At 39.2% G+C, this 15,954-nt stretch overlaps 1 protein-coding gene across 7 annotated transcripts in view; it reads right to left on the reverse strand.

Annotated features, from left to right (window-relative positions):
* Nucleotides 1-6,668: 6,668 nt before the first annotated feature.
* The window catches only part of TRAPPC8 (trafficking protein particle complex subunit 8), a 91,407-nt gene continuing 82,121 nt past the window's right edge, over nt 6,669-15,954 (reverse strand). For all 7 annotated transcript variants that reach the window (XM_027127682.1, XM_027127684.1, XM_027127688.1 and 4 more), the window contains 3 exons: nt 14,966-15,111; nt 8,679-8,768; nt 6,669-7,713 (listed from right to left, as the gene is read on the reverse strand). In XM_027127682.1, coding sequence (XP_026983483.1) covers nt 7,479-7,713; nt 8,679-8,768; nt 14,966-15,111 — 471 coding nt within the window. In that variant the 3' untranslated portion in view covers nt 6,669-7,478. The remainder of the gene's footprint in view (nt 7,714-8,678; nt 8,769-14,965; nt 15,112-15,954) is intronic.

Below are 15,954 nucleotides of genomic sequence, written 5' to 3' on the forward strand. Positions count from 1 at the left end.
TGAATGCACATGAGCAATAAAGAAACCTCTTTAATTTCATTTAATTCCACATTTCCCTAATTTGTTTAGTCAGGGAACTCCTTTTTCACCTAATACCTATTAACATCCTATTCAGTGAAAGGGAAATACTATTTTATAATATTGTGCTTAAATTTAAAATTCAAGTCATTATTACTACACTTCTTCTTGATATAAGAGGAAATTCTGTCTTGGAACCTTGTACCTTAGGAATCAAATGTTATACTGAGTATAATTTACTTTAAAATATTTCACCAAAAACAGTGTGATATATATGTAAGGTAAGTTAGTTTTAACCACCTAGGAGTAATTAAAAAACATTTCAAGTACCTAACCCAGGAGTGGTTATTTAGCCTTTGAAAAACTCTGGTCAGTCCATAATCCAGAAGTGGCTACCAAAAGCCTTTCAAATATGAGCTATCTCAGCAAATACTAGCACTAACAAGTTTGCAAATCAACATAAAGGACATATAAGTGGTGTTCAAGATACGATACGTGTACTGGCTAAAAATATTGTACAAGCTCCTTCACACTTGAATGAAAAGGGTTTAGGAATCTAGTTAGGCGAGTAGCCTATACTCATTGCAGTGGCATTCTTAGCCCAGGGCTAAAATTCAGTCCTGGTTCCAGGCATTAGGTAACCAGAGGATTCTGCCACCGGATTCTCATCTGAAGGTTAGCTGAATCTTGCCACTCATCATCACATCTGAATTGAGTGAACATTTCTGCCCAAAAAACAGGGAACTAGGACTCCCCCAAACATCTAAGGATAAGCCATACGACTTTCCTGAATATGCAATATTTGTATGTGTAGCAGAATTCACTGTAACATACCAGCCAGCAGAGAGCCTAAGAGGAGAGCTGAGGCCAGTATGAACTCACACTCCAGCGTGTCTGGAACACACCGTAATTGTTAAAGTGCCCCCTTTCACTCTCAAAATGCCTCATTTTGGGTGAAAACTTCAGCAATTATCCTATCTACAGCTCTCATCTACCTGTACCTAGTAGAGACTACAAATATCTGTCCAAAAGAGCCTAACCATCGTGAATGGCAAAACGGACAATACCAAAAGCTAGTAAGTGGTAGCAGTTATGATCAATGGCCAAGAAATAAAACTGACAGGCAAGCTGGGATTGAGTGTCAATCCCAGCCTTTAATGTGTTTAACTAATTGAGCAAATGAGTTATTGTAAACCCAATTTTTATTTCAACTGTCCTTAAGCAGAAAATTAATCTTTGAGCAATTTGCCATGTCTTAGGGGCATATATTCAAAACACTGGCACAGCCACCCAGAACTTTTAAAGACTAGTAACGTTTCCATGATGTGCCTGAAAACTTGATAGAAACAGACAAACTTTATAAAAGTCTGCTGCTAGACACAGTGCTTCTAAGGCTCCCCAGGGCAACGTTTCCCAAAGTGTGGTATCTAGGTCTTCTCTTCTGAGTCAGAGCTTGTTAAAAAGCCCACGATCTAAAAACAACAAACGAAACAAAACCCAACAACAAAAATAAGATTCCACACTCAAACCAGACCAACAAAAACTGATCGAGGCAGGTAGACCAAATTGCTGGGGAGGTAGCCTCTGGAATTGCATTTCTGGTAGCTACCCCAATGATCATGCCCATACATTTCGAGAACCACTGCTTTATGGGGTCCTAATGGCTGGAAGATTCAGCAAGACACCTTACGTCTTGGCTAAGAGCAACGTGGATATCAGGACACTAACTTTTTCATGGTCTATACTCATACTCTGAGGTGTGCTGATAAATGTTTATCAAATCCTCTCCAGGAAGAAAACTTTTTTTAAACTGATATAGTCTTTGTAGCACATAATTTACAAACAAAAATAAAATATGCAATACTCAGGCTTCGCTGGTGGCGCAGTGGTTGAGAGTCTGCCTGCCGATGCAGGGGACACGAGTTCGTGCCCCAGTCCGGGAAGATCCCACATGCCGTGGAGCAGCTGGGCCCGTGAGCCACGGCCGCGGAGCCTGCACGTCTGGAGCCTGTGCTCCACAACGGGAGAGGCCACAACAGTGAGAGGCCCGCGTACCGCAAAAAAAAAAAAAAAAAAAATATATATATGTATATATGCAATACTCTTTACTGCAAATTCCATATAGCCTATTGATTCTCACAAAGGACTTTTGTTGAGTTTTGCCGAGCTCTTGGATAACCAACCTGGGTTCCGATTCACAAATGAGAATAATTCCAGTATGATGCTGGCTGATATTTTTGTTTATGCTAAGGAGGAAGAGGAAAGTGAGACGGCACATCTGCTCCTGTTCACCAATGACATGAGCAACTTTGCTGACCTGGGTACAGTTTTTGGACACCAGAGGAATATCTTCTCAATTATTTGTGCTATTCATAATGTGTTGCCTGCTACAGGCAGGAAACGCTTTAAAGTTTAACCTGCATTAACATTTTCTGCATGACTTTCTTAGTTTGAGAATAAACAGCAAAAATCAATACAGCAAGCCCAGATGTTCAGCATTTGATTTTTCCAGAGGCCAAAGTTCCCACTCTGGCCAATTTCAAGCTCCCAGAGCCAGATAACATGGAGTTGGGAAGAGATGGGATTGAATGCAGAGTTGGGAGGAGATGCGCAGGGGCTCCCCATTAGGTAGTATTACATAACTTGATTTTTCAGTAGTGTCTGTGTTTAACAGTCGGTTCACAGAAGTCCTGAACATTAATAACTGGCCCTCCTGCGTGTTGTGAACGTGTTTCTGAGACAAGAGGGAAGGGGGCAGGGTACAATACACAGCCCTTGAGAAAAACTGGATAGACAAAAACCGGTTAGAACTGATTAGGCCCAAGATGGTGGAAGAGTCAACCTCCACTGGACCTTGAGCCTCATTATGCGCTCACTGTAATATATTAGCATATGCTAAATGACACACCCACAGGTGCCAGGGCAGTTCCCAGGCTGACCATAAAAGGCCAAAAAGTGCGCAGTGGCCCTATTCCTGGAAATCCCCTTCCCCTCCCCCAAATAGTTGGACTAATCCTCCCGCTTGTCAGCCCATAAAAACTATCCACCCCATATTCTGGGGTCGCTCTTGCCTTCTGAGAGGGGCCGCATTCTGCCTATGGAATGTGTATCTCTCAATAAGTTTACTTCTTACATATCACTCTGCTGCTTGCTGAATTCCTTCTGCGCTGAGACATAAAGAACCTGAGCTTCATTAAGTCCTCAGACAAGTTGTGTGGATTCAGTTGGAAGATGGTGGGTTCCAGTCCCATCTGAGGTGTACGGTGTCACCTCAGCAGTGACTACACCTCCCTCTCACTCTCAAATTTGCTCTCTTTGCTGAACATTTTTTGCAAACCATGGCCCTAAACTTCCAGGAAAGAAATACGTGCCCCCAAATGTGACCTTCCTCTCCACCTTGCCCTACACGCAGGGAAACGCAGGGTGGAAGGCGTGGAGCAGCAGAAGAGATGCCCACGTGAGACGTGGCAGGCACAGACCAGCAACCCCTGCTCTCAACAAGAGTTGCTCTGCACCCAGGCTTTGAATCGTCCGTCTTTTTGAACCTGGAAAATGGGGTTTATTGATCTTGCCTCACTTTCGTGCAGTTCCCCTGGAGGGTTGCTGGGATGCAGACTGGAACAGACCCTGGAGTGGCACAGGGCTCGGGCTCCCGCAGCTACCCTCTCGCCCACAGCCCTTCTCCTTTAAGGACAAGAGCCTCCCTTCCAAGCACTCTCCTCCCCTTCCTCTGTGCTTTGCATTAAAATTCCCTATTGCTCCCTCTTGCGGCCAAATGCCTCTTCTCTAGTGCAAATAGTTATTTTTAGAGCAGACTTTCTAAGCAACAGATTATTAATAGTCTTCAAAAGATTTCACATTGTTTTATATACTACATCCTGGTGGAATGTTAATTCAACTAAGACATACCATTCGTTCACATGTGAAAAAGAACACTCGTTTTTGCCTTTTCACAAACATCCTGTTACCAGACGTGTCCTTTCCTGCCACCAAGTACAGCATACTCAAGTAGGTGAGAAACTGAAAACTGTTCCAAGTTTTAGGAAAGCTGACATCTATCATAGCTTAAAAATCAAAACAAAAACACAGGGACTTCCCCGGTGGCGCAGCGGCTAAGAAGCTGTTGCCTATGCAGGGGACATGGGTTTGAGCCCTGGTCCGGGAAGATCCCACATGCCGCAGAGCAACTAAGCCCGTGCGCCACAACTACCAAGCCTGCACTCTAGAGCCCGTGCTCCCCAACCAGAGAAGCCACTGCAATGAGAAGCCCGCGCACCGCAACGAAGAGTAGCCCCCGCTCGCCGCAACTAGAGAAAGCCCGCGCGCAGCAACGAAGACCCAACACAGCCAAAAATAAATTAGAAAAAAAAACAACACAGGGTGTAGGGACAGACGACACATGACATGCAAACTTTTCTCCCGAGGTGAAAACCTACAGCCCGATAATCCTGAGGAACAAGGGAATACTACCAAATAGGGATGACCCTAAGCAAGATTATGAAACGGGCCAAGTTTTCCTTCAGCAACCTATCCCTTCCTCCTTCCCCTCTCCCCATTTCCTGCTCCTCCCACCAGCTCCCCTCACCTCCCTTCTAGACACTGTTGTGTGTCCCATTCCATTTCAAGGCTTGCCTCACTCTTATAGGCTGCCTGACAAATCTTAACATTTTAAAGGACAATGAGGGTGAGTTATTAGGGTACCTACAGGCAGTTGCATTTTAATGGAGTCTTCTGGAACTCAGCCCTAAGGGTATGAAGCTTTAATGGAACAATTTCACTTGATTCGGGGTGCACAAACCTCAAAATACTCAACACTCTAAGTAGCCGACTTATAAGGTAATTCCTATTAGGATGTATTTCCTTAGCTGTGTGATAAATGGACCCCGTTCCTTTCTGCTCCTACAAGACCCCACTGCAAGGTCTCAAGTGCCTTGCCTGTCACCAGGGCTCTGATCTACCAGATGTCTTGTACTTTTACAGTCAGGATGACTTTCTTTGTTTAGAGTGATTGCAGCTCACCCTTAAGCCCTGTCCTCTTATTTCCTTTCCACAGGGTCTTTCTGGATTCCGGTCTTCCCCACCTGCATCCACTCTGTACAAAGGCTTGACATAGATGCTTGACATAGCCAGCTGGAATTTAAGGCTAAATTTTCCACGTGCAGATAATTTGAAGTTAATATTGTCTAGTTATGCTAAACACACGAGCTAGGTGTGGTTTCACTTGCTCTTGTTGATTTGTATACTTATTTGGAGAATGAGTGGAAAGATTTAGATTTAGGCAGATTATCCTAGAGTCACCTGAAGTAAACTCTCTGGTTTTATTTGTCTGAAAATGTCTTTCACTTTCATTCTGAAAGGTATCCTTGCCATTTAGAATTTGGGCTTAGCAGTTAGTAGGGCATCTTCAAAGGGTTGAAAGAAACTATCTTCTGGCTTCCATTATTTTTGTTGAGAAGTCTGCCATCAGTTGAATTACTGCTACCACTCAAGTAAGTTTTGCCTTCTGTACTCAAGACTGTTTCTCCCTTTGTCTTTGATTTCTAGCAGTTCCACTATGATGCATCTGTATATAGGTTCCTTTACATTTATGTTGTTTGGAATTTACTGAACTACTTGAATCTGTAACTTGTTGTCCATCTTGGAAAATTCTCAGATTCTATACTGCTTCTGCCCTATCCTCTCCCCTTTCTAGGACTCCAAATAAATACGTAAGACTTTCTCACTGAATCCAGGTTTCTTACCTTTTTTTGGCCTATTTTCCATCCTTTTCTTCTCTTTGCTTCAGTTTTAATTATTTCTCCTAACCTATACTTCTTGTCTCAAAATAAGTCAAACATACGCTCTGCCTCTCAGCTGCTTCTTCCTAAGTGGGCAAACCTCCCAAGGCAAAGTAGGCCCAAATATCCTCTCTCTAGACTTTCTTCTACTGGATTTTGGTCCTCTAATAACGGACTATATTGATAACACTTTGTTTTTAGTAAAACATTTTCTTCTATTTTGTTCTGACTTTTTACTTTTCTCCAGCAGGAGGGCTAAATTACCTAGTCTGCCATAACCAGCATAAGAGTCTGCAATGTGGTTATTTACAGTAGGGTCAATAAGCATAGATCTTCCTTTCTCCCAGGATATAAAAAGGTTATCCAAAATTGTAACTGGGTATCAGACATGAAACATTTAAAGACAAAATTCATTTGTTCATGTATAACACGGCCACCAAGGACTATAGGAACAAAGATTGTCATTCACTTTTAGAAACAAAGATAATGCTTTCTCAGGAAATTGATCTGGCACCTGCTATAATAATATGGTTGGCATTCTTTTTTTTTAAAATATCCACCTACCCATCTATTTATTCGACTGCATTGGGTCGTGGTTGTGATGTGCGGGATCCTTAGCTGCAGTGTGTGGGATCCCCAGCTGCGGCACGCGGGACCTTCTAGTTGCAGCATGCAGGAACTTTAGTTGCGGCAGGTGAACTCCTAGTTGTCGCACGTGAGATTCAGCTTCTGACCTGGGATCGAACCCAGGCCCCCTGTGCTGGATGCACGGAGCCCCAGCCACTGGACCACCAGGGAAGTCTTGGATGACATTCATTTTCAATAATATGTTAAGTTCTCAGAATTTTTTTAAAAAGGCATCTAATAAATCTATACAGTGAATAGCATGTCTTTATTCTATTTACAGTACATTTGTTATAAATATAATACATTTTTGAAAAGCTGATTTTTAATTAACTTGAGTAGATTTATATTTTAAACAGATCATCTCAATTGTTAAAGTTACATAATAAAGAATATGATAATTTAAATGACAAAAATCTCATATTGTGAAATAGTGCACTGTATGCTGAGATGAATGGGGGGGGAGTCAAACTCTTTCCAAAACTATAATCAAAGCATCAGAAAAAAAAGTTCTTCTTTTTACAAAGTTATGTATAAGCCATAGGAACAACCAGATACTGAAGTATGAAGACCCTATAACCAACGTTCAAAACTGATTTTAGAGAACTGTGTGAAGCAAGACAGCAAAGTCTGTATTTAACACTCTATAGAACTTCACAGTAAAGCTGGAATTTATAGACTAATGGCTTAACAGGAATATTGCCAACAAGGCCTTTTCTTCCTCAAAATCATCTCCTAATGTTCATATACCATTGATAAGTTGTAACAGCAGACTTAGACACTGGTTTTAAGTGGGGCTTAATAAGGTGCATGGATATGCTGAAATTCTGTATTATGAGCATGTAAATTATTACCAGGGGTTAAAGAAATACAAAAAAAGAATTTAAGTACTCTCAGTCCAACGTGCTTTGCATCATCAACAAATTGACAAATCAAAAGTATTTTACAATGATCTAACACCAACCTCCCAAACAAGTTAGGTATTTCAAATACTGCTGTAAAAACCATTCAGTAAAATAAAACTGATTCCTGTGGATTTCAGTACAAATTTGTAAGTTATCACACATTATTGATGATGATCAGGGCAGGCATGGAGCTCTGCTGACTTGTTTCAAACACTGTAACTTGGTCCGATAACTTGGCAAATACCCTAGGAGTTCCAAGGTTATAAACACCTGTATGGACAAAGCATGCTTTCAGCTGCAAACTGTGAAGCTCCTGGCTTTTAAGATGAAGTTTATATTGTGTTTGTCCAAGCCATGTAAATGATCCATGGATTTCCAATGCTTCTGGGCTAAGGGAGGAGGCAAGTAGTAAGTTGGAGAATTTTTTTCTTCATAAATTTTTTCCCAAAGTCCCAATAACACATCCCTTTCATCTAGCAATTCTATTTCTAGAAATTATTTTATGACACCAACTGTATTAATAACAATAACGGCAATAGCTAACATTACAATTTCTATAATAGCTAAAATTTATTAACACTTACTATGTTCCAGGCACAATGTTAAGAATGAATTATCTCACTTAACACTCGCAACAGCAGCTAGTAAATAATGGAACCTGATTTCAAACCTGAGCTTTTAACCACTTGGTTATCCATACATAAAAATAAATGTGCATATAAGAATGCTTATAATATTGAAATTGTTTATAATACTGAAAAATGGAAAGCAACCAAGGGTCTACCAATAAGGCATTAGCAAATTAATTTATGATACACATAATCATACACAAAATGTTTGGATTTCACACAGCTAACCCAGATCCTGTTTGGAGTGTTGTACAATAATAATCAGTATACGCTTCACACTGCTTTTCTAAAAACCCCAAAATTTCTGAATTCTGAAAAGCATCTAGATCTTGGAGTGCCAGTATGGACCAGCATTTTCGTTGTTGTTGTTGTTGTTAAGCATTATTTTATAAATCAGAAAACAAGACAAAAAAAACTTCTATTCTGAACTTGCTGATTTTCAATTTTAGAGTTCTTTATCACCAACAAACTTTTATAAAAATTGTTGTCTCTGGTCAAAATAATTTGCTGCTTTTGGAAATTGCTTTCCATTTGCCACTATTGAAATTCTAAGACAATCTTCGTTAAGTCTTCTCTAACACTTCTTAATACTAAACAAAAAAATAAAGGCATGCCTGAGTAAACTTTCTCTATGTTAGGTAATTATTTGCATAATTTCAAAATATTAAATTGCTTTCAAATCAATCTTTAACTGCAAAATAAACTTGCCCTGAATAAATCTTTACCTTGTTGTTTTATGCCTAAGATCAACTATTACATCGACGTCGGCCTTTGAACAATTGGAAAGTAAAAGAGTCACTGGTACTAAACAAAGGCTGTGGAAAAAAAATAAATAAAAAAGGTTAGCGGGATATTAAAAAACAACAACAAAAAAACCCCACTTTCTTGAAAATAAAACTTAAGAGTACCTAATAGCATAAGCTCCTCAAAAACAATTAGATTCAAGTAAGGAAAAAAACTGAATTCTAAAATCACTCAAGCCAAATTATTTGCATAAACAAGAAGTAAAACATATTAATACAATGCCTGAATACTAAATACCAGAATATATACATCTACAAAACCATTTTATTTATATTTATTAAAGCTAATCTGAAAAAATAACCAAAATGTTTCTAGGTGGTTATTTCCCAAAATGCAAAACAGAATAATCGCAACTAAGAAAGATCAATGGAGATAAAAAATCATGAAAATGCCAACAACTAATCCTGTTCTCTATGCTTCGTGAAAATTACTTAATTTTGAGAACTGACATTTGCTCTTCTATCAAATTTGCATAAAAGCCATCACGTTCGGGAGAATATGATAATTATTTCTGTACAGCAAGTTATGAGGAGAGCCCTTTCAAGTAGACACATTTGCTCAGTTAACCTAATTTCTGATCTCACTTTATAATTAGTAAATCACTAAAGCATAGGAGAAAGGACATGGAGTGATAGAAGAGGACCTAATGAACAGACTGGTGCAGATTTAAAATCAAGAACATAATAAATGAACGTATCTATGCACAAATGGTTACATACTATTATTGAAAATAGTTTACTCTATTAACACAAAGAACAAAGGGATAGTAAAAAAGAAAAAAGTAATTCTATAAGCTCCCACAAAATTAACTTTAAAATTCTGCTCAGATAATATATTTTATGCTTTCAGAAATTTTATATCCTCTTACTAAGAAATACTTTCTGAACCATACTGCAAATAACAGATTTCCCTAAACAAAAACTAAGATAATTTCAAAGACTTATTCTTAGATTGTACCGGTGCTATGCCCTTACCTCCTCCACAAACTTCTAACAAGGAAAAGAGGACAGCAAAGACTACCGAATAGGTTTCCAGTCTAGAGCACCCCATTAAGTTAAATTCCAATCGCATAATTTGTAACCCAAAGCAAAACCTCAGAAACTTTGCTATTCTGTTACCATTTGGGCCTCAAATTCTCCATGCTTTATCTAAATGCTTCTAGTAAAAGAAGAAATCAGAACATCTGGATGTTTCTTAGCCCCAAAATCATTACCTTCATTCCTCTTCTTCCTCCATTCACTGCTTCAGTGAATAGCACCCCCATCTCCCCAGCAAACCTTAGGCATCATACTAAGTGTTAATAAGTGGGAATGGGGGCTACTGCCTCACTAGCCCCCATTCCCAATTTTCTACTATTCTTCACAAATTCCTGTCAATTTATTTGATTCATATCTTTGTTATCTCTGGTCACCTGCTGTTTCTCATATTCTCATTCCTCTGCTGCCCTGTGTTCCACTGCTATGACCAAACCTCTTCCCTGTCCCATCCCTCCCACATTTCTATATCATGAACAACACTCCTCTAGATCCTCAGTCTCCTCTCTTTATATGTCTACATCTTACTTTAACTGAAATTTGGCTGAGTACACAGCTTCCTCTGCAGTCCTCTCAATAACACATGCTGTTCTTCTTCCAATATCTTCCATATCTCTAGCCAGAATGTCTCATTAATATAGTTAATACCACTTCTTGAGTTCTTCCTCCTACCTCTCCTATAAAAACACCTCATTTTTTTGGTCATAAACTACTCCAAGGTTTTTATTCTTTTTTTTCTGTCCCCATACTGACAAACTAATACCAGTGACAGTAACTCAGTACAGCAGAGATTCTTTGGGGGAGGGGGATGGGATGAGTCTTTCGAAATATCTGCTTCACCCTCTTCCCCCCACCCCAAATTCATCTAGTATATCTGTCAAGCAGAGGCCTACCATCTAGACAGGAAACATTGCTCAAGATTTTTCTTCCATATCATCTTATTGGCTTCATTTATTAAAAGCTTCTGGATGAGTTTGCTTTCTTCTTTTCAATCCTGAATTTTGTCATCTTTTTGGAGAACTTTACTGTCAAGGTAGACAACTCACTCAACTCCTTCTCAAACCCTTGATCTGTCACCTCCATGACCACCAATACTATTCAAAACTCAGCCATCTAACTTCCATGACCATACTGTGAATTTGTTTTAGTCACCTAAAATAACTGCCTCTGAAATACTACTGAGATTCTCCACTCTCTGACCACTATCTCCAGCTCTCTCACTCAATTACACTTCTGATCTTTAGTTTCACAAGGATGCCCAATCACTTGACCCTCTACTTCACTGATCGCAATCCTGGTTACTGTGATAATAATGGTAATTATTGTTTAGCAGTTATTCATTCCCCTCACCTCCCACTGTGCAACGGTGGAGCATCCTTGTTGATTGTGAAGGAGAGGCTATTTGGCAATGGAAGATTAATGACTCTGATGCAAACAGAAGCCTTAAACGTGCTACTGCAATGTGGCTCACTTTTTGTACTCCAGAGATATGCCATGAGAAGAACATAACCCAGCTGGCTGCTGCCCATTTGGACTGACCCCAAATGTATGTGGCACAAACATGAACCCAACCAACCCACAGCCTGAAGCAGAGCTTCAGCCAAAGTGTCATTGGCCTGCAGACCCATGAGCGTGGGAATAAATGCCTTGTAAACTACTGAATTCTGTAGTGGGTTCTTACGAAGCATTATTTAGCAATAGAAACTGATACAGATTCACTCTGGTATCATCTGAGGATTTATTTAAAATATATAGACACATAGGTCCTACTCACAGAGATTGTGATTTAACTGGCCTAAGTATCAGGATTTTCAAAAATTCTTCAGGTGATTCTAATGTGGAGCCAAAGTTGGAAGAAACTGCCATATCTTATCCTTCTCAAATCTGCCTTGTTTTCACATACTTCCGTGCACAGTTTTAATTCTATGATGCTTTATTTTAGCCCACTGCTCTCCTTTTAGTTTGATCAAAACTGTCCTGTTTCACACACTTCCCTGAACTGCCTAGAGTCTATGATGCTTTTTACCCTAATAGAAGCACATGGAGAAGTCCTACATATCCCAGCCTCTAAGGCATAGCCAGGGTTTCAACCACTAAGCAGCACCATGGCATCTAAGATATTCAGGAAGTACGTGAAGCAGGACAGGTTTGATAAACAGGGACAAAGCAGAACGGTGGGTTAAAATGAAACATTATGGAATCAAAACTGTCTATGGAAGAGTGGGAAGATAGGTTCACTAGGGATAAAACAAGAAATTTTTTCTCAGCTTTGGCTGTACATTAGAATCACCTGGAGAACTTTAGGTAATCTAGATGTCCAGCCCCCAACCTTCAGCCAATCGAATCAGAATCTCTGGGAGTAGGACCAAAGCATCTGTATTTCTTAAATTTCCCCAAGTGACCCCAGTGTGCCTCTGTCAGTCAAAGGCATACAGAATGACTACTGAGCAATTAAGACCTAGACAAAGATTTAAGACCAAAAGTATTTAAAAATAACTTAAATGGCTAAAATATTTAAAAGTGTGACAACAGAAAGTGTTGCTGAAGGTTATGAGCAGAGGGAACTCCCAAACACTACTAGTGCGATATACGAATTAGTAAAACTACTTTGAAAAAATTCCTAGATAAATGTGGGAAAAAAAGAGGGGAGCAAACACACATGCACCAGGAGATATATACAAGAATATTCAAGAGCATAAAGTTGAAATTTGAAAATAATCCAAAAGTTCATCAACAATAGAGTAGATAAACTAATTCTAATATGTTTAAACATATTCATTTGGCAATGAAAATTCCACAGCTTCGTCAATGGCTGATGAATAACATAATATTAAGTGAAAGAAACTGGACGTAACAAGAATATACTCTGTATAATTCCATTCATAAATAAAGTTCAAAAAAACCCACAGGACTTCCCTGGTGGTGCAGTGGTTGAGAATCCACCTGCCAATGCGGGCGACACGGGTTCAAGCCCTGGTCCAGGAAGATCCAACATGCCATGGAGCAACTAAGCCCATGCGCCACAACTACCAAGCCTGCCCTCTAGAGCCCGCGACCCACAACTACTGAAGCCCACAGGCCTAGAGCCCGTGCTCCACAACAAGAGAAGCCACCACAATGAGAAGCCCGCGCACCGCAATGGAGAGTAGCCCTTGCTCGCCGCAACTAGAGAAAGCCCACGCAGAGCAACGAAGACCCAACTCAGCCAATAAATAAATTAATTAATTATATATATTTTTAAAAACCATGACAATCAAAATACAGATATGTAACACTTGGTTGGAAAATTATAAAGAGGAGCAAAGAAATGACTGTTAATACTGGGGATGGACAGGGGAGTGACTGGAAGGGAGTACACAGGGGGCTTCTGAGATTGCTAGCAATATTCTAATTTCTTCCCTAGATGTGATTATTTGGGTATTACTTTTGTGAAAAATAATCACTATGGCCACAAGTTTTCATTTTTGAGCACTTTTCTGTGTGTTATATCTCACGATAAAAGGGTTTAAAAATGGTTAGCACCATTTAAGCTACTTTTTAAATATTTCCGATGCTAAGTCAACATCTTAATTTTGCCCAGCACTCCTTCTGTGTGTCCTTGGCCAGCTCCTCATTCCTCTCAGTAGCTGTTCTCAAATTTCACTTTTAAAAATTCTCTACCCTTTATTCTCTTATTTCCTAGATTACTTTGAGTACTTAACCGTGCTTCTATAAACTTCCGAAAAGTGAAGGCACTCCAATAATGTGTAAACTTGTTAAAATTTCTCCCTACTTTCATCTTTCCCTGTTTCCATAGTAAGGAGGTCCGTTCTTCAGTCCAAAGCTAATCCTGCCACTCTTTGGTGTATCTTTCCATCTATTAAGGATTCTGTTGCCCTTCCTGTATCCCATCATTTCCTTCAAGACCATAAATACATCCATATCTTACCTAGTAAAACAATAATATTGCATGGCTATTCCCTGATCCCCGTTCATAGCCCAGCTTCTTGAAAGGGTGGTCTACACGAGTATCTTTACTTACTTCCTCCCATTTCTCCTCAACCTACTATATCATGCTTCCACCCCCACTATATAATAACATTCTTCTCAAAAGCATGAGCAATTTCTTTACTGTCAGAGCCAATGAATGACTTTTCTGCAGCATTTAAAACTGTTAACTGCTCTCCCTCCTTGAACTGTTCTCACTCCGCCACTGTGATGCCACTTTCTCCTCATTGGTCTTTTCTTCCTAATTGTTTGATTGCTACTTCCCAATCAGTCTTCTTCGTGGACTTTTTCCTTAGCTCATCTCTCAAACACCACTGTTCTATAGGTCACCATTCTCTTTTGTTCTATCCCACCCCATCCCTACCTCTATCCAAGGTGACTTCACCAAAATTTATACCTTCAGTTATAATTCACAGACTGGCTCTAACAGACTTCTCTCCATCTTCTTTTATATCTGTAAACCAGCCACTTTTTGAAGTGTCATCTGACTTAGCACTTTTTATTTTAGAACCTTAAGTTTATATGATCAGGCTATTTACCAAAGTTATAAATACATCAATCCCCCAAAAGTTTAATACTTAGTAAATCTTAAGTAAATGATGCTATCTAAATTTAAATTGTTTGATGAGTCTATACTATAGTCATGTCTTAGATTTAATTTCTGTACTTAAAACAAAAACAAAATGACAGTATTTTTTCCTTCTTCTTGACTTAATGATAAACCTGCTCATCAAAAGAAAACTTTTTTTGGCGGTATGCAGGCCTCTCACTGTTGTGGCCTCTCCTGTTGCGGAGCACAGGCTCCAGACGCGCAGGCTCAGCGGCCATGGCTCACGGGCCCAGCCGCTCCGCGGCATGTGGGACCTTCCCGGACCAGGGCACGAACCTGTGTCCCCTGCATCGGCAGGCGGACTCTCAACCACTGCGCCACCAGGGAAGCCCCAAAAGAAAACTTTTGACAACTAACTGGCTGAGGAAATACCCATCTTTTAATTACAGCAGCAACATATGGTAATCATAGTAAAGGGTAAATTACTTAAGGGCAATTTCTACAGACTCAATAGTATTCTAAATTGTTTCTTCAATATCTGGGTTAATGCTATTAATAAATGTGTGTATGTCTGTGTGTGCATGCACACACAGGTGTGTATATTGTAGAAAAATGTTAACAAAAATACATCTCAAACCTTTTTTGATGAAAAGGATGACTAAATGATTCTGGATAGTGAAGACTCGTTCTAATGAGATTAGAAAGCTGCTCTACTGATGGTCTTGAGGAAACTGTAGTGTTTTCTGGTCTGAAAAATTTTAATAGTTCCATTTCTGGTGGCTCCTGAGAAAAGAAAAAATATATGACAATAAAAACACTGCCTTGTTAAAATAAAGTATAGCACACACAAACTAAAGAAGTTAAAACCCGTAGAGATAAAGTAAAGCATGAACAATACTTTTTCTGCTGTAAAAACTAACAAACTAACAGTTGAAATCATATGCAATACATACAACCTAGGATAAAAAAACTAGGATCTGTAATCATTTATTCATTCTCTATTTATTATGTGCTGGGGTTAGACTTGAAATCCAGCAACCTCACATATTAGCTCTGTGATCCTGGATAAGTTATTTAATACTTTAAGACAATTTCCTCATATGTAAAAAAGGGGTTTACAATAATAATAATTTCAAAAGTTGCTGTGGTTCTCATCTAATAAAATTGCTGAGTACTTAGGCTATAGATATTCAATTGTATAGCATCTGTTTTAACAGTTGAAAAACTAAAATTGCCTTAAAGAGTCATTTTTGAAAATAGCTTCCTGAGTTTTTACAGATTATAGTGCCTCAACTATATTAACTGAAGGTTAACATACATGTAAAAGTCTCAATATAGCTAGTGTGAGGCACACTGTAAACATTTCAATAAATATTATTATTGTCTAAATGAAAATAGAGAATCATGTCCCACTTCTAGTATTATTATTTCTTTCTTGATAATTTTTTTCTCCATTTTCCTTCACCGTCCAGAAAATTTTGATTTTTTAATTTCCTGCTAGCCTAGCTGGATTCTGATCTACACCAAGGACTGGCAAACTACAGCCCATGGGCCAAATTCAGCCTGCTTCCTCTTTATGTAAAGAAAGTTTTATGGAAACAGAGCCACATCTATTTGTTTACACAC

This window comes from Aethalodelphis obliquidens, unplaced genomic scaffold, assembly GCF_003676395.1.
Source record: "Aethalodelphis obliquidens isolate GAN/ISIS:26980383/991018 unplaced genomic scaffold, ASM367639v1 scaffold32, whole genome shotgun sequence".
Taxonomy (NCBI): domain Eukaryota; kingdom Metazoa; phylum Chordata; class Mammalia; order Artiodactyla; family Delphinidae; genus Aethalodelphis; species Aethalodelphis obliquidens.